The following is a 25359-nucleotide window of genomic DNA, read 5'->3' on the forward strand; positions in this document are numbered from 1 at the left end:
TATGATTATTTATTGCTGTGATACGAGGGCAGCCATGTTCTGTTTGTCACACTACACTGAGGCAAGCTGATAGCATCTCCAGCCCTCAGCTTAATCCCCTCTGCCTCTGAAATCTCTGGCCAGTAACCTCCTCCTGACCAGACTGAGCTCCAATAAGCCCTTACTACATGGGACGGAGTGCCAAGGCTCTCTGAAAAGCTGTGGGCGAGGCTTGTTTAGTTTATAGGGAATTAGAGCATTAAAACAAAACAAAAAAAGTATTTGGCTTGAGGAATGCCCTATAAACAATAGAAAAGGAACACAATTATGCAATGAGTAAAAGTTTATCTCGGATCCACTTTAATATAAGGTATCAATATATTAACGGGCAGAATAGTGGCGGAGTGGGTAGCACTCTTGCCTTGCCTAACCATCCATCTTGAACAAGCATGCAGATCAGTTGTTTCAGAAACAAATCTAACAAGATTAGACACATGCATGTTTCAGGTGTGTGATTCAGTGCCCTGATACACAACGAACAGCACTTTGCAGGTAGGTTTTGTTTTTCAAAAACCGCTTCCATTGACATTAAAATTGGGGCAGAATTACAGCAATCGCAAATTTTTGAAAAATCGCAATCACAGCTACTTTGCCACGATTCTAATGTAAGTCAATGGAAGCGATTTTTAAAAAACAAAAGACCAGCAAAACGTTTCTTTCATTAATGAATTAAAGGTGAGTGAGTAGCCCTAACACCTGCTGATCCTTACAGCAATTATATTGCAAGCTCTACACTGGAAGTAGTCTTCAAAGCAAATTTAAAGTGAAAAATTCAAGAGACCATTTTCTGAGCATTTGCGAATCAACAGATAGGAAAATCGCTAAGCGCTTGAAAAAGCACTTTGAAAAGTGATTTTCCGAGCACTTTCAATGAATAAATACATTGTATTTATGAATTTCCGGGGCAAAGAGTTCACTTCCTGAAGTCAGGAAGTGAAAAAAAAAAAAACAACAATCGCCACACAAAAGTGCTTTTCTAAGCGCAAATCGCTCTGAAAGCGCTTAGAAAAACACTTTTAAAATCGCTCAATAAATCTCTCAGCGCTTGCGATTTATAATGTGAACAAGCCCTCTTTCAGTCAGATGACTTAACTGACTGAAGGACACTTGTCAGAATGTGTAATTCCGTCAGAATCAGAATTCCTGACTATCCCAACTCCTCATGTGTATCTCACTCCTGTTTTCAACAAAATACCAGGTGAGAATAAAATGGAATCTGATCATCATGGGCAACATATCTGTTTCCTAGTCTTCCTCCTCTAACCAATGAGCCAATCTTGTCTGCTTGCCATAAAGTGGTCTAAAACTGACAATCAAAAATGTGTTTTCCTACTTATTACCCATTCAGTTACCTTATTTGCTTTTGTGCACAAGTAATATTGCCCGATTACAAATTACAAGTTTCCCAAGTACAGTTTATCTGCTCTGAAAGCTGCCATTGCATTTTATTCATAGATTTTAATATATAAATACAGCAGCTATCTAGTGAAAATTTCCCATCTGTCTCTTGTCAGCTCAGTACAGTTCTGCTTCAGCACGTGGCTGTCTGTAACTTAACTTATTGTAGCAACAGAGGAATGTAAAAAGAGAATGTTATCACCTCTTTGAATGCGGATCACAAGCTGAAGGAGCTTTCCACTGCAGAACAAAGTGCTGTGTTTAACTATTTGAATGCTGTTCTGCTACAATGTTTTTTTAATAGTAGGTTTAAGTCTGCAAATAATCTTTTAGAACAAAGAGGAAATGCTGAGTTTCAGACCGCTTAAAAAAAAACATTTAACTTACAGTAACCAATAAAGCAATAAGGCTGGCGACTGAGAATTTCCAAAATATTTTATTTTGAAAATGGATGTACAAATAACTTTAAGAACAAGTTCTCTTAATACTGGGCATTTATAAAACAGCTTGTGATAATCAATGACAGAAGCATGGCCATTCTGTAACAATAACAAAGGTAAACGAAAATAATTATCCCTGACAAAATATGTTCTCAAGTAAATAAAGCCACAATAAAAAATAAAACCAGTTCCCATAATTCTCCTCCACTGTTGTGCACAGCTACAGCGGTGGCTCTCCCATCTACATTCACAGATCATGGCTTGATTCAGTGGGGCTGGTTTAGGATCCTAAAGTCATAGTGTTACCCTCTGCAGCCAGAGTCCTTGTGGGTAATGAGGAGGGAAGAGACAATAGTCGCCCGGAGGCCATAAGGCGGAATTTGGCTAGTGTGGAATACTGGACCATCGTGATCAGGAATTGGAAGTCAGAGGTTTATGGTCATTATTTGAAACGGATTTAAGTATTGAGTGCTGGTGCTGAGTGTGCTATGTGATAGTGAGGAAGGAAGGAGAGGGGGTGCAGAGAGAGAAGGCACCCCCCACCCCCACCCATAGTCTATGGCTGCCTCACCCACTAAACTGTCAAGAGTGATTTTAAGCAGCTAGAAATATAGATAGTCCAGCAAGCTCATGGTGAACTATAACTCCTAGGAGCTTGTAAGGGGCTAAATCAGCTTGGGGTTTCCTCTGAGTATAGGGGGCAGTCTCTCTCCCCCTGTGCACCCCTGTCCCTCACCATCACATAGCACACTGCTACAGAATCTCTCACCTTACAGCACTTACAATTGCTAAAATCAATTTCAAGTTATGGTGATATAGGTGAACAGCACCTTAGATATTTAACTTCCAGTTCCTGACCACATGGAGCTATTTTACACACCAGCTGAATTTCGCTTTCAGGCGAAAATCATCTGATCCCTAAATGAAACAGAAGATAAAAGCAAACCCATGGTGGAAAAAAAAAAGCACAGCTTCCAAATTTTTTTTTTAATACAATCCTCAGAAGGGTTTTAAGGAAGCACTTTCTAGTCAATATTTTAATACAATCCTCAGAGGGGTTTGAGGAAGCAATTTATCAAGCAAACGGGAAACAGACACAACCCTGCCATTCACCCCACAATGCAACGCTTCTTCTTGTGTGACCTGTCAGGCCATAACAGCATTGTCGCATAGTACTCAATATTTCTATAGCAAATGTGTATCCAATTTGGGAAACTATTGGGCCATTATGGAAAGCTTTTTTGAAAGCTGTCAGGTACTAATACTTTTATGGTGCTAGTAAAGTGACTTTTTTTTTTTTACACCAAAGGTTTACTTTAAATCTAAAATGAAGGTGGTGCCTGTAACAAACAGAATCCTGGTTTCTTCCAAAAACTGGAATTTGATTGCTTGTTCTGGAGTACCTATTCTCTTGTACTAGATTTCATTATACACCTGACTGGCTGCTGTTTGCAACAAGTACCCTTTTCCTTCAGGCTCTATAAAATCAGACCCTCAGCTTGGAGTGTTCAGCTTTGTTCTAAAACTCTTATACAACAAAGAAAAATATGTACAGGATACACCCCGGTCCTACATAAAACGAAATATCATGAAAAAAAATGAACATTTGCTTGCATTTAACAGTCTGCTTGGAAAGCCAGATCATAGGAAAGCCAAGGCTGGCCTAAAACCGATTCAGCCTGTTTTAAACAGTATAAAATATTACAACTGTGTTTTTTTTATCTTCTTCATATAAAGCTACAACAGCACAAATAGCGAAGGAGAAAATCATTATATGTCTGTACAAGGTCCCTTTGTGTTTTTCATCCACTAGAGCTGCTATTTTAAATGCTTTGAAATGTGTTTGAACTTGGAAAAAAAAATCAATATTCTCTTTGTAGAAAGCATAGCACTTAATGACAACAGACAGAATTGTTCTGTAAACATGATTAGCTTCCACAGAGGCCAGCAGCTTGCCCCCTCAAAACCCCATCATGCCTTGTAAATTGCATTATAATCTACCCAGAATCCTTCAGTTGTTCTGGAACAGTCAGCAGTGGCTTAAGTAATCTGAAAGTGTAGTCTAGAAAGCCTTTGGCTAGATCTAGTATATGGCACATTCACCATGGCTGCACAAAACAAACATAAAATAAAGCAAATCTTCACAGCGTTAATCCTCCCCCTCATAGCACAGTATGTCCAAATGATGTCCGGTCAGCTTAGATAGTGATGGCTTAATGAGAACAGGTTTAAGTTCCCTTATAACCATGGGTGCCATGCAGGGTCCATGCGGCACAAGTTGTCCAGGCTGTTGGCAGCAGCCACCAGTGTGTTGACTTTGCTTTCTCCACCATCGAACTGGGCCAAGTTGTGCAGTCGTGTCACAATGGCAGTAACAGCTTTCTGGACTAGTGTCACGAGTTGTTGGCTATCCATGTTCTCAGGTTGCCCAGCTGGGGATAGTGGAGAAGACGTGTCCTCTTGGGTCTTCTTGTGCCAGGCGATTATTTCATCCCGCAGAATAGTTTTCAAGATTCCATCAACCTGAACCAAAGAAAAAGAATGTTAATAAAATACACAAAGAAAGCAAATGAAAGCAGTTACAGTATGCTATGCTAAACCATAATCCTGCTAACAACCCATTTCCCTTACTCGTTATTGCCTATATACCGTAGTCATTTACTTACCCATTGTCTTAAAGAGACACTGAAGTGAAAAAAAAATACGATATTATGATTTGTATGTGTAGTACAGCTAAGAAATAAAACATTAAAATCAGATACATCAGTCTAATTGTTTACAGTACAGGTAGAGTTAAGAAACTCCAGTTATCTCTATGCAAAAAAGCCATTAAGCTCTACGACTTTGAAAGTCGTGGAGAGGGCTGTTATCTGACTTTTATTATCTCAACTGTTCCTGGACTATTTACTTTTCCTCTGCTAGAGGAGAGGTCATTAGTTCACAGACTGCTCTGAAAGAATCATTTTGAATGCTGAATGTTGTGTAATCTGCACATATTATAGAATGATGCAATGTTAGAAAAAAACACTATATACCTGAAAATAAAAATATGAGAATATTTTCTTTGCTGCTAATCTTCTAGTAATTATTTATAGTACACAACCAATTCACTATATCATATTTTTTTTATTTCGCTTCAGTGTCTCTTTAAGTAATGTCATGTGTGTAAAACTGACAAATCCCCCCAAGATCACAGTGCAGCAGAGCTTGGAGCTGCCATTATACAGGTACATTATATCCATTGAATTCCAAAAGCAGACCAGTGATAAAAGGTTAACCATGTTCTGCATAGTCAGTAAAAGTGGTACACTTTTTTCTGCTACATTTTTTGGGGTTTAAATTCCTGTAGTAGGGATGATCAAAGAGATGCAAATTTACCAAGTGGATGCAAATTTAAATACAAATATATGCAATTTGAAAATGGACCTATCAATTGAAACCCGGGTTTACAGGGAGTGCAGAATTATTAGGCAAATGAGTATTTTGACCACATCATCCTCTTTATGCATGTTGTCTTACTCCAAGCTGTATAGGCTTGAAAGCCTACTACCAATTATGCATATTAGGTGATGTGCATCTCTGTAATGAGAAGGGGTGTGGTCTAATGACATTAACACCCTATATCAGGTGTGCATAATTATTAGGCAACTTACTTTCCTTTGGCAAAATGGGTCAAAAGAAGGACTTGACAGGCTCAGAAAAGTCAAAAATAGTGAGATATCTTGCAGAGGGATGCAGCACTCTTAAAATTGCAAAGCATCTGAAGCGTGATCATCGAACAATCAAGCGTTTCATTCAAAATAGTCAACAGGGTCGCAAGAAGCGTGTGGAAAAACCAAGGTGCAAAATAACTGCCCAAGAACTGAGAAAAGTCAAGCGTGCAGCTGCCAAGATGCCACTTGCCACCAGTTTGGCCATATTTCAGAGCTGCAACATCACTGGAGTGCCCAAAAGCACAAGGTGTGCAATACTCAGAGACATGGCCAAGGTAAGAAAGGCTGAAAGACGACCACCACTGAACAAGACACACAAGCTGAAACGTCAAGACTAAAACCTTAGAAAAATCAGTCTTGAGATATTTCTTGGCCCAGACTGATGAAATGAGAGCGAGTCTTGATGGGCCAGATGGATTGGCCCATGGCTGGATTGGTAAAGGGCAGAGAGCTCCAGTCCGACTCAGACGCCAGCAAGGTGGAGGTGGAGTACTGGTTTGGGCTGGTATCATCAAAGATGAGCTTGTGGGGCCTTTTCGGGTTGAGGATGGAGTCAAGCTCAACTCCCAGTCCTACTGCCAGTTTCTGGAAGACACCTTCTTCAAGCAGTGGCACAGGAAGAAGTCTGCATCCTTCAAGAAAAACATGATTTTCATGCAGGACAATGCTCCACCACACGCGTCCAAGTACTCCACAGCGTGGCTGGCATGAAAGGGTATAAAAGAAGAAAAACTAATGACATGGCCTCCTTGTTCACCTGATCTGAACCCCATTGAGAACCTGTGGTCCATCATCAAATGTGAGATTTACAAGGAGGAAAAACAGTACACCTCTCTGAACAGTGTCTGGGAGGCTGTGGTTGCTGCTGCACGCAATGTTGATGGTGAACAGATCAAAACACTGACAGAATCCATGGATGGCAGGCTTTTGAGTGTCCTTGCAAAGAAAGGTGGCTATATTGGTCACTGATTTGTTTTTGTTTTATTTTTGAATGTCAGAAATGTATATTTGTGAATGTTGAGATGTTGTATTGGTTTCATTGGTAAAAATAAATAATTGAAATGGGTATATATTTGTTTTTTGTTAAGTTGCCAAATAATTATGCACAGTAATAGTCACCTGCACACACAGATATCCCCTTAAAATAGCTAAAACTAAAAACAAACTAAAAACTACTTTCAAAAATATTCAGCTTTGATATTAATGAGTGTTTTGGGTTCATAGAGAACATGGTTGTTCAATAATAAAATTATTCTTCAAAAATACAACTTGCCTAATAATTCTGCACTCCCTGTATATTGATTGGTCCATTTTCAAACTGAATCTATTTGCATAAAAATTTGCATAATTTTAGAAGCATTGGTATCTCATTGATCATCCCTATCGTTTAGTGTTCAAAGCTGACAGATTCACAGCAAAGTGCCTATTGACTCTTTCAGGTACTTTTTTTTGCAAACAGAAGTCTTCCTAGAATTTCTTAAAGAGGAACTGTAACGGCAAAAAGTCCCCTGGGGGGTACTCACCTCGGGTGGGGGAAGCCTCAGGATCCTAATGAGGCTTCCCACGCCGTCCTCCGTCCCTCGGGGGTCTAGCAGCAGCCCTCCGTACAGCCGTGACGTAATATTTACCTTCCTGGCTCCTGCGCAGGCGCTCTGACGGCTGTCGGCTCCGAAGTAGGCGGAAATACCCAATCGCCGTCGGGTCCGCTGTACTGCGCAGGCGCAAGTCTCCGGCGCCTGCGCAGTAGAGCGGACCCGACGGAGATCGGGTATTTCCGTCTATTTCCGAGCCGAAAGCAGCCACAGCGCCCCCGCTGGAGCCAGCAAAGGTAAATATTGAAATTACAGTCGGGCCTGTCGCCGGCTGTTCAGAGGGCTGCAGCGAGACCCCCGTGGGACGGAGGACGGCGTGGGAAGCCTAGGATCCGGAGGCTTCCCCCACCCGAGGTGAGTACCCCCCAGGGGATCTTTTTGTAGTTACAGAGTCTCTTTAAAACCTTGAAGTGTAGATAATTTGTAGAAGCAGAACATAAATACCCCCACAGCTTTGCAAAAGCTGACATACCGCATATATGCCGCCCGATGCAGGGTGAGCTGAAACTAATCACCCTCCGGGTGGCGTTAATTACTATTAATTACTATTCCCTCTCTGAGTCATGGCATCTCGGAGGGAGAAGAAATTTGGGATCCAGCAATCACCAGTTTCACAAATTACCTGGGTGGGGGCCATAGTCGCAATAAGCTCCGGTGCTACGCAGCACGTGCCAAGAAGCCCTGCCTTGGACGCGCTCACTCTACACAGAAGAGAAGGTTAAGGCACACAGTTTGTTATATTCCTGGCTACCTGATAAACCTACAGGCTGAGCACAATTACAAATCATTCGGTAGGAAGGGCATTTAACGTACAATGAACTTCAACCATATAAATGACTATTTGGGCTGCAGCTTAAAAGCTGATTTTAAGGTAACAGATTTATGCAGCTCATATAAAAGTAAAGCTTTCCACATTAAACAGACCTGACTGAGATAAGGAATGTCCGTGACAAGCCTCAATAAATAAGATGCAAACTTTCCTCATCTCATTTACACGGTGGGCTGGTTCTGTGTCTTCCCCAGATATGAAGGATTTAGTATACTTTTGAAACGTTAACTGACAGCTTCTTTAAGTGACCTAATGTACAAAGACACTGTCATCCGCCCTAATGACCCATATCAATGGACACGTCCAAATTACCTTTGTATTGCAGCTGCTGGAAGTGACAGCCATGGACTTGGCAGGAAATATTAACAGCTGGTCGGACTGGGCGGTTCTGTTAATTGGCCAGACCTGCTCTTGTATAAGCCTAATTCTCCAGCATGTCTGATTCCAGCAGATGGGAGCTGGAAGCAGCTGAAATAAGATAATGTCCTATAACTATGTCCAGGCTGAGCCAGATTAATAAATTGCATTCTACCAGGACCTCACATTCAGTCATAAAAACAGAAAGAAAGAAGAACCGTACAGTGCTGGGGTTTACTGCCTCCTGCAGGGATCTGGTTTAATTCCACAATATGAGTGCGCTGCTATTGCAGATATTGCCTCTGTGCTGCACAGCAGCTTGCCATTACTGTGTTAATTAAGCATCTGCTCTCCCAGATATTAATAGTATTAAAGAAAAACTCTGTAGTTGTCACCCAAGCTTCCTCTATCTGGATACATGCGATTTGAAAATCAGCTGAGGGCAGTGACCCACGGAAGCATCCCTGCTCTTTCATACAATTCAAAAGGAATTTTACAATTGTTTTATAAAAAAAAAATCTATGCGCTACTAGAAATAAAGTAAATTAAACAAATAAGCCTCCGCATTATCTGGGATAAAGCACTAAAAAAACAAAAACAACAACAATAAAAAACAACTAGTTCTTGTTTTTAAGCGAAAAGACATTCTTTCATTTTCCATGGGATGTGGTCACATGATTGTGCCTCCAGGGAGCTGCCAACTCAAATGCATGCTCGGAAAGAAATTTGCCATCTGTTAAGTGATTTCTCTTTCATCATACATATCAGCAGCTTCCTGTAGGTATAATTGCATGACCACAGCTCAGAAAAAAAAAAACTAAAGCAAGGTTTTTTGTTTTTTGTTTTTAAGCTTTAGGGCTGGTTCAGATGGACGTTTGCAGAGCGTTTACAGCCAGCGTTCAGGGCTTGGTGTTAAACGCTCCCATTCAAGTGAATGGGAGCGTTTGTACCAAGCTTTCAAGCGCGTTTACACAAACGCAGCGTTTGGGTCCCGATTTTCTCTGGCGTTCAAGGAGCCCCTGGAAGCTACATGTAGCTTCCAGGGGAGGTTAACCGCGACGGCTAATGTCCCCCTAGGGGAAGATAAAACGCGACCGCATCCAAACGCACACGAACGCTGCTGAACGCGACGCCAGCAAACGCAACGCCTCCAAACGTCCGTCTGAACCAGCCCTTAAGGCTGCTTTCACAGTGAGACGTTACAGGCGCACGTTAGTGCAGCCTGTAACGATTCCCAACGCACAGCAATGTAACGCTGCACGTTAGTTTGACGTGCAGTGTTACAGTGTAACGCTGCACGTCAAACTAAGGTGCAGCATGCTTCGGCGTTAGAGCGGCTTTGCCGCGTTAGCCTGCTCGCACAGGCGCAGTGATTAGCAACATGGCTAATTAATATGCACTGCACTGTGCTGACGTCACTGGCGCAACCACGTAATGCAGAGTGTTCCGCTCAGCATCTCCACCAGCGCATGCGTACTATAGTAAACATCACGGACACATCAAAGAGCCGCTTAACGCGGCTCTTTGCTAACATCCTCTGCCACCACCACCATGCGTTGCGTTAGGTGCACGTTATGCGACCTTAACGTAGCACCTAACGCAACGTCTTAGTGTGAAAGAAGCCTAACTTGGGTCAGGGAGTGAATTACAAAACCGCTCTGAAAAAAAGTGCTTAGAAAAGCGCTTTTTACAAAAACGCAGTGCGCAGTGGAAGGGGGGGGGGGGGGGGGGGTGGCACACAAAAATGCAAAACGCTTATGTTTTCATTTTTAGGTGAGAATAGGGCCTCAAAGGAGAGAGCTCTCTCTCCCAGCGCATAGGTAGGCGGGGGAGTGGCAGGAGGCACGGCCAGGGAGAGAGAGATGCCCAACAGCAGCTCTGGAAAGCCTGCAAGAACACCCTTTCGGGTGTGACACATTTACCCCCCCCCCCCCCCCCGCCTCTCTTTAAAAAGAAAATAGCAACAGTTGCTTTAAAGGTGTACTGTATATTTGGTATGTGCGCTTACTTGGATTATGTAGTTGTTCCTTTTGTGAGCTTTTATTTTGAACATATGTGAACTGTCACATTTCATAGGCTCATGTGGGACTGAAGCTGCCCATACATTCATCGATATTCTCATTCAATTCCTTGCAGATTTGATTCATCTGCTGAGAATTGATTCCCCAAAAATGTCAGATGAATTGATTTTTGATCGATTTAAGTTTGCTATTCTGACCGATCAATACTTTCAAACAATTGGGGGCAGAGCAAGAGCTTTGCCAGATCGATGGCCTATAGCTTTGCATTGCACTGAACAGTACAACTTGCAGTTCGATTGATTTGCAATAGATTCCATGCTAGAATTGATAGGTAATTGATGTGCAGTATATGATAGGAGTAGATTCCTTCTACATCAATTGTTTTAAGAAAGGAATCAAATTGTTTTGGAACATTGGGTGGAAATCTATAAGTGTATGGCCAGCTTTAGGCTCGGTAGTTAAAATGTGACTTAAAAAAAAAAAAAGGGGGAAAAAATTGCTTTCACAATATTATATCTCATACTACAAGGAGCACTGAGAAATATTATAGATATTTTAGACAGCACAATTGGGGATAGTAGTTCTATTTTAAAACATCTATGTGCACGCATCTTTGGTTATTTTTAGTTTTTCAGCATGTCCAATCACTCAATGAGCTTTTGGGAACATATGCATAAACTTCTGTTGTCCTCCTCTAGAATCACCTCCTCACATTCACGTTTACAAGATTTTGCACACGCTTCACCGCTCCTCTGGAATGCCCTCCCACAACACATCAGTCACTCTCCAACCTTTATGACCTTTAAACGCTCTCTAAAAACTAATTTGTTCCGACAAGCATATGCGCTACCTTCTTACAACACACTGCCTCTATATATTTTATCGTATACTACCCTTTCTCTTGTTTCCCCCTATTCCCTTTAGATTGTAAGCTCGCAAGGGCAGGGCTCTCTCCCCTTTTGTGTCTTGGAAATTATCCATTTTACATATGTTACTTTTATCACTGTCATTACCAATTCTATATTTTGTATTCTGTATAATTTTTTTGTATTTTGTCACTAATTATGTATCTTGTATATTGGTGTACACCATTGTCTGTATTATTATGTACCCCGTGTTTGTTTCTTACTTTGTACAGCGCCACGGAATATGTTGGCGCTTTATAAATCAATAATAATAATAATAATAACCTCAAAATATGAAAAAAAACCTGCAGCCTGTGATTGGTCCACTTCTTCCGACTCTAAAGTATTTGGCCAATCAAAGAATTTGGTAGTGTATAAAGATGTCTGCATAATAGCAGAGATCTTCAAAGTATAATTGTTTTTTTTTTTTTTAATTACATAACTTTTTTTTTTTTAAACACCCTTTTCGTGGAAATCGTTATTGGAAATTTGGATTTCCGCAACAATCTGGGAAATAAAAAGAAAAATCAGCATTTCCGACCATCTCCAATTCAGACGCTACTGATGCGTGCAAGGTCAGCAGGATGCCAGGCAACTGATATTGTTTAAAAGGAAATAAATATGCCAGCCCTCTCACTTCAGATGTCCTTTAAAGGACAACTGTAGCGAGATGGATATGGAAGCTGCCATATTTATTACCTTCTAAATAATACCAGTTGCCTGGCTTGCCTGCTGATCCATTTGGCTGCAGTAGTGTCTGAATCACACCAGAAACAAGCATGCAGCAAATCTTGTCAGATCTGACAATAATGTTAGAAACAACTGATCTGCATGCTTGTTCAGCGTCTATGGCTGAAAGTATTAGAGGCAGATGATCAGCAGGATAGCCAGGCAACTAGTATTGCTTATAAAGAAATAAATATAGCAGCCGCCATATACCGCGCTACAGCTGTCCCAATTGCAGTAGCCAGTACATGAGTCATGCCCTCAGCATTGTCAGCAAAAGTGTTTACGTCTGCTCATGTGATGCTGCAATACATTTTGTATTGCAGAATTACAAACTAGCAAACAAAACTGGACCCATCTACCACTCTGCAGGATTGATTCTAACTAGATAGAGCTGTTGCTTTTATATACCTCTCATGTTATGTGATAGCCACTCCACTGAGCCTTCTGGAGGACTGTTTAGTTACATAAGCAAAGCTTCATTTAAAGGTTTTGTTTGTACAAATGAAATGCACAAAGTGTTTGAAGACCTTATAAAGAAACTGAGAACAGCCATACCTTGAAATTAGGCTGTGCAAAGCAACGAGCCACAGCAATCATGGAGGCCGTCAGGGGACCAGACACCCCGATTGTAGTGAGGAATTCGGAAATGTTTGGGGTGAGTCGGAATGGGACGGGCCGATTAGCATCTAAGTCTCCGGTAGCATCATTGATATCAAATCGGAAGTAGGCTACATTCAGTTTGCCAGTGTCCTACAAGAAAAGGAGAGGTGCTTATATGAAAGACTGAAAAAACAATCAGCATTTATAAAGGTAAGGAAGTGTAATACAGATTTTCATTTTTCCCACCAACAATTCAGGTTCTACAGGGTAGCACAGGAAAGATCGGCCAGGCTGCCTGTCACAAGCTGAGTAAACCAGCAGATGCCAGCCAGTCCCCGGGAGCCTTGTTCATGATCCTTGCTTGTACGTCTTTCCAGGCTTTATTGAAGCCTGTGTCGTCTGCATTTGCTGCCGTATGAGTGTTACCCATTTTGTAGAAAAGGCCGGGGAAGACACACAACACAAGGATAATAGAGTAATAGGCGGATATATATGGGCCTCTTTCTTGCACCACCCTATAGCCGATATTGGCAAGGAGGCGGATCCTTGGCAAATGTAGAGCACAAAGTTATAGATATGCCCTGGTAGGCCTGAACGATAAATCGAATTTAAACCGAAATCGCGATCATCAACAATACCATTTTGGAATCTTCAAAGCGGCGATTTCCGCAATGATGTCATTTCTGCATAGCGGAAGTTTGAAGTAGCTTCAAACTTCCCCCAAGTCCCGGCGCATACGACCCACAGTATCGGCAGTGTTGGACATACTCTGTCCGCCCTCTATCGCCATCTGCCGGCTCTTGTGCGCGGCATACTTCCTGGTTCCTGTATGTCACATGACATACAGCAAGTATACCGTGCATTAGAGCCTGCAGAAGGTGAAGTGGATAAACGGGAATCGCTGGACTCGTGCTGGATGATATGTCCAGCACTGCTGCAGCTTGGGGGACAGAGGGGGCACTGAGAGAGACCCAGAGGGGGCACAGAAAGACTCAGAGGGGAAACAGACAAAGGGGGCACAAAGAGACACAAAAAGGACACAGGCTAAGGGGGCACAAAAAGAGACAAAAGGGGGACAGAGAGAGACAAAGGGGGCACAAAGAGAGACAGGGACAGAAAGGCACAGATGGGGAATAGGCACAGACGGGAAACAAAACTTGATTTCAAGGAAATTGTGAATCAAAATTGCGATTTCGGACAGAAATTGCTAAATGAAATTTTTTCCTAAAATTGTTCAGGCCTATGCCCTGGAATAAGACTAAAAAAAAGCAGGAGTTGATGTTCGTGAGTAGTTTGTGACCAAAAATGTAACATGTTGCAGTGATGGACCTGCCAGCAGTAACAAGATATCAACACCTGTGATAAATTTCAGAATGTAAATCAGGGAGAAGAATTTACAATGGGCGTACACAAGCTAAATAATTTATAAAGTAGTATTGTAAAAGAAAAAAAAATGTATTCATTACGTTCTGTTTAAAAAAAGTTTCTCTGAGTTGATGCCTAAACAAGAAAACTTAACAAGTAAGTGAAAAAAGCTGGACAGCAACAGCGATGCAGGCAGCCAGCACGGAAAGAGTTAAGTTTGTCATCCAATTAAAGGAGGACTTGTACTGTTCTGTTCTGGTCCTGTGATTTGATCACCAGAGGACTTTCTGCGTCTTCAAGTATACTCCACACACCTGTGCAATCTGCAGCATCTCTGGATTCAGCCTGTTCAAATGAAAGACAAACTCCGCAAAGCCGATCAAAGCCAGCTGGATAGTAAACATCTTTCTGAAGGTCCAGTAGTCGGTGGCATTGGGGAACGTGTGGAGGGCCCATTCCTTCAGCATGCTGCGGGGCACCATGTTACTCTGTACCTCTTTGAGAATGTCTCGCAGAACCTAAAGCAGAAAAAGAAGATACAAAAATAAGTATTTAGATGAAATCGGCCTCCAGCTTTATCAGTTAGCCTCATCTAGGGTTTTCAACAACCGATCAATCTGTATTAAGCAAGTATATCATACTTGAGGCAGGGAACACACGTGACAGTTTTTGTGCGCATTTTCTGCACAGAAAAACTGAGAACTCATGCTCCCACTTAATATGTTCGCGCGCAGAAAAAAAACCCCTGACATTCTGCATCATGACTGAACATTTTGTCAGTTTTTCGCTATCCATTACATCAGTTACTGTGAAAAAACGTGCGGTTTCCTGCATAGAAACACACGGTGTGCAAAAAGTATGCAAAAAAAGTGCGCAGAAAACTGAAAGACAAGTGCGTTTCCTGCCTTAAGGTAGAGTCTCCTAGTGCCTCAGATTTATGTGAAAAAGCCAAAATGGACTATGCGGTGAGCAAAACCGGTGTAGAATTTCAGGAGGTTTACAGATTTATAAAAATAAATGTGTTTAAAAAATTATCTCCATATCTGCTCCCCTCGACTATTACAAGCTAAAAATGGAAATATTTTCCAAATACATAAAGTCCAAACACCATTTTGACCCTGTATTGGTGATCTTGCACCCAGTTTTCCCAAGTGCACAGTGCTGCCAGTGGAGTTACCACATTAATAGCACACAGAGACAACAGAATTCTCTCAATTGTCTTCACACCTGGACAAGACTTTCCTCTCTAGTGCTGCTATGTCATCCCACCTACCGTGTTTCCATGTAAATAAGCCCTAGCGGGAATTTTGAGCATACTTGAAATATAACCCCTAGACAGAAAATAAGTCCTTTGTTGTTCATGGTGGTCATAGAAATTTAAGACATTCCCTGAAAATGAGCCCTAGCACATCTTCTGGGGCAAAAAATGAATAGACACGGCCTTATTTTCAGGGAAACATGGGATCTGGGGTTGCCTGCAGGTTTGGGGGATGTATTACTGCATGCTAAGCCTTCTCCACAGGAGAGCCATGACAGACGATGCTGTAGTCCCCTGGTCAGTTATTTACTTGTTAGTATATAGACAAAATTATTATCAGAGGACAGCACCCACAATTATTCACACGTTTAAGGTGCCACTGAAGCACCTTCTCACGGGTCAATTTTCCATTTCAACGTCAAAAGATCCTGCACATATGTAAAGTTGGTATTGCAGTGTTCCCTCGGTCACTGGTATCACACCTTACTCTATCAATATTACTGGACCATGTGGTACACCCTGGAGCCAGTATGGTTGCGATGAGCCAGTGTGAAATCCATAGGGAACAGTTCTCCAAGCACATCAACTTGAAGCATTCTAATTGGCCGGATAGTATGGGCGTATAATTACTACAACCTATCTGAAATGTAGCAAATCGCAAGAGTGCTGTCCACCCAATCACGTTAGAAGAATTCTCCTATGGAGTGTCACACTGGCTCACCTCAACCACACTAGCACCCGAACACCCTTGCCGGCATCACCACTAGACTATATGGGACTACAATCATCATTGGGCCATTCTGAACCACCATAGAATGGACTGTTCCTATATTTCACTTCTTAAAGCAGGTCAGGAGATGTTGACAAGTTTAGCGTGTAAACATTTATCTGATACTTTTAAATAGAGGGTTGAACCACTCCATCCAGCATGATTCCAGCATACGTTTAAACTGTAATGATGCAGCCCCAGCAGTTCTGTATTTAGGGTGTTTTGAAGAGATGGCTGGTGAATAAAATCTCATGCGCTGAAAGCCATTTTCCATTTTTATTATACAAGCCATTTGCTTCAATTAGAGGAATTGCTTTCTTTATTGGACATTAACACTTCTGTCATATTAAGCCACAAGGTCTCATAACTCACCAGAGGCTGTGCATTAATCTGCTGTGTGTGCAGCGCTGGCCTGACTCTGCTGCTCAATGCTAATCCTTAATACAGAAGGCTGACCCTGGTGTGACAGCACAGGCAGAGCAGCAAATCCACATGGAAGGCTATTCATTTATACTCACTTACTGGAATGACCACAACGACCTAAGTACAAACCACCGTGTATTGAGCTAAAGCTGCCATAACGTTCACCTTCATTCCATTTTCTACCATTGATAGGTTTTCCATTTTCTATTTTAAAGTACGTCTGTTATATTTCTCCAAAACATGTTTGAAACTGTCAATAATGCCAAAGAGAACAAGCACTGCAAGATACCCGCAGTTACTTCTACTGAACATCAGTTTCTCTTCTCTGCTGATCACGGGTGTGAAGGAAAGAGCTTTGCTTCAAATCCCCCAATTCCATACACCAATTAGATCATATCAATAGCACCTTTTCCGTTGGTTTATGGACTGAGGTGGTAGAGATCCAAGTCACATTTTAAAAGGAACCTAAATGGACATGTGACATGAGACAGACGTGTATGTACAGTGCATAGCACACAAATACATTTGCTGTGCTCCTTATTTACTTAAGTATTTATATAGCGCTGACATATTACGCAGCGTTGTACAGCGTATATTGTCACTAACTGTACCTCAGAGGGGCTCACAATCTAATCCCTCCTTTTCTTCTTTCCCTGTCTGAAGGAGTTAATGTACAGCTATGCAACTGACAGCTTTTCTCCAGTCAGGACCCAGCTGGACTAAAGCATCCCACACGAAAAAGGAATTAGGCTAGGTCCACACTAGACCCGGTTGCAGGACGGACACTGCAGTCCGGATCAGGGGAAGTACCCACCGTACTGCAAACTGATGAAAGTGCATCAGTTTTGCATCAGTTTCCGTTCAGGTTTTTCCCTGCCAGAAAACGTCTCCATCATTAGGAAGGAGTGGGAGGATTTTTTTTGGGCCAATCATAAAGCTCAGGCTATCCGTTTTAACATCCGTTTTTTGCCTGTGGAGCTGGAGATGCGTTTTCTCATTACTTTCACTACCCCTGCGTGTATCCGTGGTCCTGATCCGTTGCGTGAAAACGCAGCAGATCCGGACCTTCCGTTCAGGTTTTGAAAACGGATCCCCGCAAAACGCAGACGGATCCATTTTTTACTTGGGTGAGGCTGGCTGCTATTTTCAACATTAGTATCCGGGACTCCGTTTTTCATCAGGTTTGAAAAACGCAGCCACGGATACATTTCCGGACCTAGTGTGGACTGGCTCTTACAGCTAAAAGCCTGGGAGTGAACTGGGCTTCTTAAAGCAGGGGATAGATAAAAAAGGGTCAATAGTTCATATATTTAGCTCTCTGACACAGGACAGGCTGTTCTTGAGCTGAGAAAAAATACTTTTTTTTTAAATTTGTAAATTTAACACAAAACTGTGGGAAGTCATTTTTTGGGAGTAGGATGATAGATTAAATGGTTTATCTCATGAGTTTATTTTTTACTTAAGGTTCACGTTAAAGTGCTACCTCTGGGAGTTTCTTTACACATTTATGGAGGTTCTATAGAGGATTATTTTGTTACTCAAGTTAGCACTTTTTACAAAAGCGTATTTATTGAAGCGGATCAGAAGAAACAGTTATTCTTACAATAGGTTTAAAACATAGCAATAAATACTACTAATACAAAAACTATTGCAACTTTTATACTGGTTTTGAAGGAACTGAACAGGAAAACGCTCTTGCTCTTTTTCTCTCTAGATTTACCCTGAGTAGAATTATAAGCCAAAGTTGGTTTAACCGCCCTCACCAATGCAAATAAGTGGAGTAAAATGGGCAATCAAGAATACCACCGTGGAGCTGCGTATAAAAACGTAATGGGAAAAAAGCAACGCTGGAGAGCTCTATGGATGATATTATATTTAATAAAGATAATTAAACGCTGTGATGCTGGTACTTTGGTATGGATATCTATCTATATAACCCTTGACGAATGCTGAAAGGTTAATGCAAGTTCCTTGTAGTGTGAAGAAAAAATGATTCTTTCCAGATTTTAGAGTATAAAAGCGGTGACATTTTTAGCATGTTTTTAGACCCTAATGCCTGCAGTGTAATTTTTTTTTTCCAGAATGATCTGCAGCAGCCCAAGCACTCACTCACCTTCATGGGATCCAGTGCTGCAAGTCTCCCTCCATCCTCCGGGTGGCGCTGTAACCCATACTATAGTGAGATTGCTGGCTTGTCGTCATAACGACAGACAGCGATCTCACCAGGGGGAAGCAGAGTCTCAGAGGAGAGGAAGAAGATGCTGGGATGCCCCAGGAGGGGAGTATTGCTCTGCATAGACCTCCCGGCAGCTACCACAAGTTCAGCTCAGGATAACCGCTCCTAGCTTGTTTTTATTTCGTAATGAATTGGGCTTGAACACAAACAACATTTTGTACTTTTTCTGGAGATGACCACATTTGTGAGTGAAATATGTTAAAAAGTGAAAAAAAAAATATTTTTCTGGTTGTGTTTTCTTTCAAAGAAGCAGTACATTTACTGACAAAAATGTTACAGTTTGTAAAAGCTCTGATTCTGCTGAATCCAACGATACCAGTTACGTATTGGCATCCCGCTTTTCCTGTTCTGGAATAGGTACATCAGTACAGGTAGCCAGATATAGGTGCAGCCAGATCAGGTAGCCTGGAATAAGTGCGTCAGTACAGGTAGCCAAATATAGGTGCAGCCAGTATAGCTAGCCAGGAATAGATGCTCCAGTCCAGGTAGCCAGGTATAGGTGCAGCCAGTATAGGTAACTAGGGACGATCAATGAGATACAAATACTTTTGAAATTATGACATTTTTTATGCAAATATATGCAGCTTTAAAAAAGGACCATTCAATTTAAACCTGCGTTTAAATTGATTGATCCATTTTCAAACTGCATACATTTGCATAAAAATGTACATAAATTTGCATAATCAACTCAGAAGAATTTGCATCTCTATGATCATCCCTATAGGTAGCGCCAATACAGTTAGCCAGGGTAAGATGCAGACAGTAGAGGTAGCCAGGTATAGGAGCTGCCAGTACAGTTAGCCAGATATTGGTGCAGCCAGGTATAGGTGCCCCAATATAGGTAGCAGATATAGTTGCCCCAGCATAGGTAGTAGGTATAGGAGCCCCCAGTATAGGCAGCACTGTGGGAGGGGAGCCAACATTATCCTCCCTTCTGTGGCCCACCTGAAAGGCCGGAGCAGCGGTGCAGTGTAAAATTACTCACCCGATCGCTCGCTCCATGCCACGTGTCCCCTGCCAGAAGCAGGCAGTTCTCTGGCCGCCCAATACTGTATGTTGCGTATGCAATCAAGCGTCATACAGGAAACAGGAAGAAGAGAGGACGCGGCTGCTGGCAGGGGGGACGCATGGAGCGATCGATCGAGTGGGTAATTACACACCCGACTATTCAGGGTGGCAGAGGAGGGGGATCTACGTGGAGGGAGAAATTATGTCAGCCCCCTCATCGCCGCTTCCCGGGGGCCAAAATGGCTAAATAACATACAAAGTACGTTGCTGGCAGTTAAATCATTTACCTGCCACAACGTACCTAGTATGTGCTTGGCAGTAAAAGGGTTAAAACTTCACCAATGTATCAGCTTTAGGGTGCAGGCTAGGGACAGTAAATGACATGCAAGTCTTTTCGAGTTCATACTACATTATGCAAAATTTTGTATGTACATTTATACAGCTTGGAAACCGACCAATCAAATGCCACCTCGGTAAAATCCGATTGTTACTTTTGCAAGCTGCATGAATGTAAAAAAAAAATTACATTATCCACTATGAACTTGAAACGATTTGCATCTCATTGACCATCCTTAGTGGAGATTCAAATGCCTGTGTGGCCATACCATAAAAAAAGCGGTAACGGGGTAAACCTAATTGGTAAAATATATAAGAGAGGGGAGAACCGAGAGCCCAATATAGTGTAGTAGGTCAAGGCAAAAATGGTGTAATAAAGAGTAATGTATATACTCACAAACCAGGGTTACCTCCAGGCAACCACTGTATAAGCAGGTGAGGAGATTGGCCTGTCCTCACTCAGGACTAAGAAGTCGCTCTCTGTAGACGTGAAGAAAAAGGGGAATCCCCCTCCACCAAGGGTGGATATATAATTTGGTATGAAACTGAACAGAGGCGCCAAAAGTATAAAAACAGTATTTAAAATATTAAAAATTGCTTAGGAGGCAGTGGTGGACTTACCTCCCTCAAGCAGACACAGAAAACAGTGTATTTCACACTGATGGGGACAAATCCTATACCAAATGCGTGCCTTTTGTCCCTATCAGTGTACTCCTACCTCTACTGCCTGAAGAAGCGGGTATAGACCTGCGAAACGCGTTGTAAGCAATACCCTGGAGTGTACCAATAAATTTACTTTTTGTTGACAAACAGTTTCCTGTGTCTGCTTGAGAGAGGCAAGTCCACCACTGCCTCCTAAGCAATTTTTAATATTTTAAATACTGTTTTTATACTTTTGGCGCCTCTGTTCAGTTTCATACCACACTCATTGGTAAAATAAATGCGTGGCAAATGGAACAAAGTTGAGCCTGGAGTTAGCGCACAGCAATCTAAAGCTATGCTACACTCGAAACAGAAGGAGATAAAGGTGTTTAGCATGTATACAAAAAATAAATTGAGAAAGAAAGAAATGTGTCTGTTTATGCAGCAGATGACCACGTGCACATCAAAAAGCCCTGTCCAGCTGCTCAGGACGACTAAGCTTATAATCATCTTAGACTGAGCTCATTTACAATGGAATGACATACTTGTATGGAAATGGATACCACAGGATGATTAAACCAGATCAGGATGTAGAATGCCTCTACAGTGTGTCTTCCAAATTCATTAATCAAAGATTCCGTACCTGATGACTGGCTTGAGTCCCTCGCGCTTGAACTGTAGCCAATCTGTCATAGTAACGTGAAATAGGGTTGTCATGCTCGATGCCTTTCTTGGCACAGCGCTGCTTATAGATCTCCACCAAGGAGAGAGAAGAGGGATTGTCTTCAACCAGACGCATCTGTGGTGAGACGGCCACAACACGAGGGACTGCAAATTATTGTTTGAAGAAGGGAGAGGGAGAGAGAGAGAGAGAACAGAGAAATTGATTAATGCAATGGGAAAGTAATGCAGACAGGGAAGCCATAACATTTTTGTAAATATCTTTGTCTGACCAAGAAATTAGAAGAGGAAAGCACTCAGCCTATGATTTGGCATTAATCTGGAATAATTCAATGTTTTCGTTACGAGACATATCGCACAGCTTCTGTAATATCATTGCAGGCCTACTCATCTGTGCTGCTCATTAGCTATAAAAAGCATAGCGGTGCAGTCCCTTATGCTCATCAGGGAATTAATGGACAGCTAAATGCAAATACTCTATGCACATACTATGTGACCAGTACAGTAAACTTTCACCAGCACATGGTAAGCACATGTTGAGGGTAGGAGGGGCTACAATGCTCGTCTCCCTTGGACTTAACCCATCAGCAGCTTGAATAGAGTTATCTAGCTTGAAATAAGTGCATTGCTTTTGACCTCAGTCAGCAAAAAACTCGTCATGCTGTAAATTCTTGAAATGCTTTGCTCTTTCTCTCTAGCAGAAAATATAGAAACTGAAAGTAGAAGTCCTCTGTTATCTCACACTGCCCACAAGTGGCAAGGGACCATAAATACACATTACAGCAAGAAACTGTAACAAAGAAATAAAAAAAGGTACGAAAATAAATTGGCCTGGGGCACTTGCAAGCCTCTAAATGAATTGGCTGCTAAAGGGTTAATAGTGAAGGTCTGCGCTGTGTGCTGATGAGACAGTTAAGTGAATGTGGTTTTCATGGTTTCTAGTACTAAACAGAAGCACACAGACTGCTGGCATTTCCTCAAATTATAAATGCATAAATCGGAGGGGAAAATAATGCCAGTGGAAAGATACAGTCACGACTGCAGTATACCATACATCTTCAAGATTTTCAAATCACAAAAAGAATTTTAATGTGAGAGGGAAAAATAAAGAGATTATACAGGAATGTATAGATTGTCACACCCTTATATAATAATGTCAATTTAAGCTTTTGTTATGGTTGTTATTCTGGAGAAATCTTGGAGCGTCATTCATAGCTGACTCTCGATTAACACCCTAGAATCCAGATATAAAGAAAAACGAAACTCACTCCTGGTTAAAGTGGACCCAAATTAAAAATAAAAGATTTCAGAAATAAAATTTAATTTCTAACTTATAATAATAAATAGCAGCCTTTTTTCAGCTGCATGATGACAAATATAAAATATTTTACATTTATTGGAGGAACACCTCCCTTCCTTTCATATTACCTGGACAGAATCCGGCTGGCTGGTGGAGGAGATAAAAACCAAAACAAAACACAGGCTGCTACAGATGATGTCACAGGAGAGGTGATCTCATCTTGTGTGAGATGTCACATAGACGATGCCCCTGTGAGGGAGGGTAGCTGATGACAAACACACCCATGATCTAAAACCTCCTACTAAGCTCAGAAGTAATGGCTGCCACCTGTATAACCCTAGTTATAAAAAGAGAAGGGTGAAAAGCATGCGCAAAGCATGCACTGAAATGCTCATAGGCTTGAAGGAGTGTTTATTTATCTTTATATGTGTCAGAGTGGTGCAACTAAATATTTTGAATTAAAAAAGGTTTGGTTTGGTCCACTTTAAAGGGATACTGAAGGGGGGTCAGGGGAAAATGAGTTGAAGTTACCCGGGGCTTCTAATGGTCCCCCACAGACATCCTGTGCCCGCGCAGCCACTCCTCAATGCTCCGGCCCCACCTCCGGTTCACTTCTGGAATTTCAGACCTTAAAGTCTGAAAACCACTGTGCCTGCGTTGCCGTGTCCTCGCTTCCACTGATGTCACCAGGAGCGCACGGCGCAGGCACAGACCATACTGGGCCTGCGCAGTACGCTACTGGTGACATCAGCGGGAGCTAGGACACGGCAACGCAGGCGCAGTGGTTTTAGGACTAAAGTCTGAAATTCCAGAAGTGAACCAGAGGCGGGGCCGGAGCATTGGGGAGTGGCTGCACAGGCACAGGATGTCTGTGGGGGACCATTAGAAGCCCCGGTAACTTCAACTCATTTTCCCCTGACCCCCCCTACTGTGTCCCTTTAAGGGTTCTGCCTCTGGGGGCCAGTGCACACCAAAAACCACACAAAATTCTAGGCATGTTTAGAGAGATTTTCTAAACATGCCTAGCGGTTTTTGGAGCGTTTTTGTGTAGCAGATTTTATATATTGTTACAGTAAAGCTGTAACTGAACAGCTTCTGTAACAAAAACACCTGGAAAACTGCTCTGATCTAGCGTTTTTCAGAACAGTTTTCCACTCTCCTATACTTAACATTGAGGCACAATCACCTCAGAAATCAGCAAAAATGCTGCAGGACCCGAGTTTGCGTTTGGGGAAAAAAACGAACCGCTCTGGTGTGCACCACCCCATTGCAATACATTAGCCAATCGCTTTTCAGCCTACAAGCATTTTAAACAAACGCTCATAACTGCTCTTGGTGTGCATCACAGGAGACCACAGTTAAAATCTCAACTCTTCTTGTTCAGTAAGCCAGTACCTATTCAGTAAGGAGTCTTTAGGCAAGACTCCCTAACACTGCTATTGCCTGCTGAGCGCACCCTAGTGGCTGCAGCTCAAGCGCTTAAAAGTCCGCCAGGTTAAAAGCGTGAAATAAAGGTCTTGTCTCTCAGGTGGGCAGGTGGAATAGGGTTCTCCCTGTAAACTGCACTGAATCCAATGGCTGTGAGCAAACATATTTTTCGAGTTACATAAATATGTCACGTAGCTGAGAATTCGCAAACCATGCCTGTACTCCATATTGTAAAATACATATGCATGCATGTACGTTATATGTACATGGGTCCCCCAAGTAAAATGCATTATAAACTACCTTTTCTAGGAAGCGGTCACTCACAGTAAGTACTGAAAATCAGCTCTCACCAGTTTTGGACTAGTCCATCTCCTCTTGGGAGAATCTCAGCATTTCCTTTAGTCTTCACATAACACTACATGGAAAGGACCTTTGCTATGATGCTGGCAAGTCTGTTGCATGCCTGCAAACTAATCTGGCAGTTTGACTATGCGACAGCTGTCCAGGGGGACAGGAAAGCCCGAGAATCCCCCATGAAAAGTTGGACTAGTCCAATACCCATCAGATTTTTACTCCCTACTGTAAGTGGCAGTGGCACAGGAAAAAAGTAATTTATAGATCATTTTACTCTGCATACATGTAAAAGGTACATTTGTTCCATCCAATTGTTCTTTGAAGCACACCTGAACTGAGAGAGGCACGAAGGGTGAAATGTATATCCTTTTAAAGTATGCATATCGCCTGGCTGTCCTGCTGAGCCTCTCTGCCTCTAATACTTATAGCCATAGACCATGAACAAGCCATGCAGGTCAGGTGCTCTGACTGGCGTCTGACTGGATAAGCTGCATGATTGTTTCAGGTGTGTGATTCAGCCACTACTGTAGCCAAAGAGATCAGCAGGACTGGTAGGCAACCAGTATTGTTTAAAAGGAAATACCGGTATATATGGCAGCCACCATATCCCTCTCAATTCAGGTGTACTTTAACGTTACAATTTTTAGCAATACTAGTATTATATTCATGGTTTCAATTTTACAGCCTCATCAGTGAAATGTTTGTTGTTCATCTATTTATATGTATGTAAACACAGCAGCACCTTTCTGTCCATCTGCCAATCAGCATATTTATTAAAAACTTGTGATTAACTGCTGCCTGAGCAGTCCCATTGGAATTAACTGCCTTGCTTGTGTCATTTATAAAGCACTTAGCACAATGGCCACTTCTAAGATCACCAGAGAATGTTCATCACTTTGGCAGTGGAGAGCTTAGTTGGCTTCAGTGGGGCAGAGC

The 25359-nt window shown here is 42.0% G+C and overlaps 1 protein-coding gene across 6 annotated transcripts in view; it reads right to left on the reverse strand.

Moving 5' to 3' along the window:
• Positions 1–1891: 1891 nt before the first annotated feature.
• The window catches only part of TRRAP (transformation/transcription domain associated protein), a 265491-nt gene continuing 242023 nt past the window's right edge, over positions 1892–25359 (reverse strand). For all 6 annotated transcript variants that reach the window (XM_068244615.1, XM_068244613.1, XM_068244614.1 and 3 more), the window contains 4 exons: positions 21304–21488; positions 14303–14506; positions 12579–12773; positions 1892–4400 (listed from right to left, as the gene is read on the reverse strand). In XM_068244615.1, the coding sequence (XP_068100716.1) occupies positions 4116–4400; positions 12579–12773; positions 14303–14506; positions 21304–21488 (869 nt within the window). In that variant the 3' untranslated portion in view covers positions 1892–4115. The remainder of the gene's footprint in view (positions 4401–12578; positions 12774–14302; positions 14507–21303; positions 21489–25359) is intronic.

The sequence above is a fragment of the Hyperolius riggenbachi genome, chromosome 7 (genome assembly GCF_040937935.1).
Source record: "Hyperolius riggenbachi isolate aHypRig1 chromosome 7, aHypRig1.pri, whole genome shotgun sequence".
Classification (NCBI taxonomy): Eukaryota; Metazoa; Chordata; class Amphibia; order Anura; family Hyperoliidae; genus Hyperolius; species Hyperolius riggenbachi.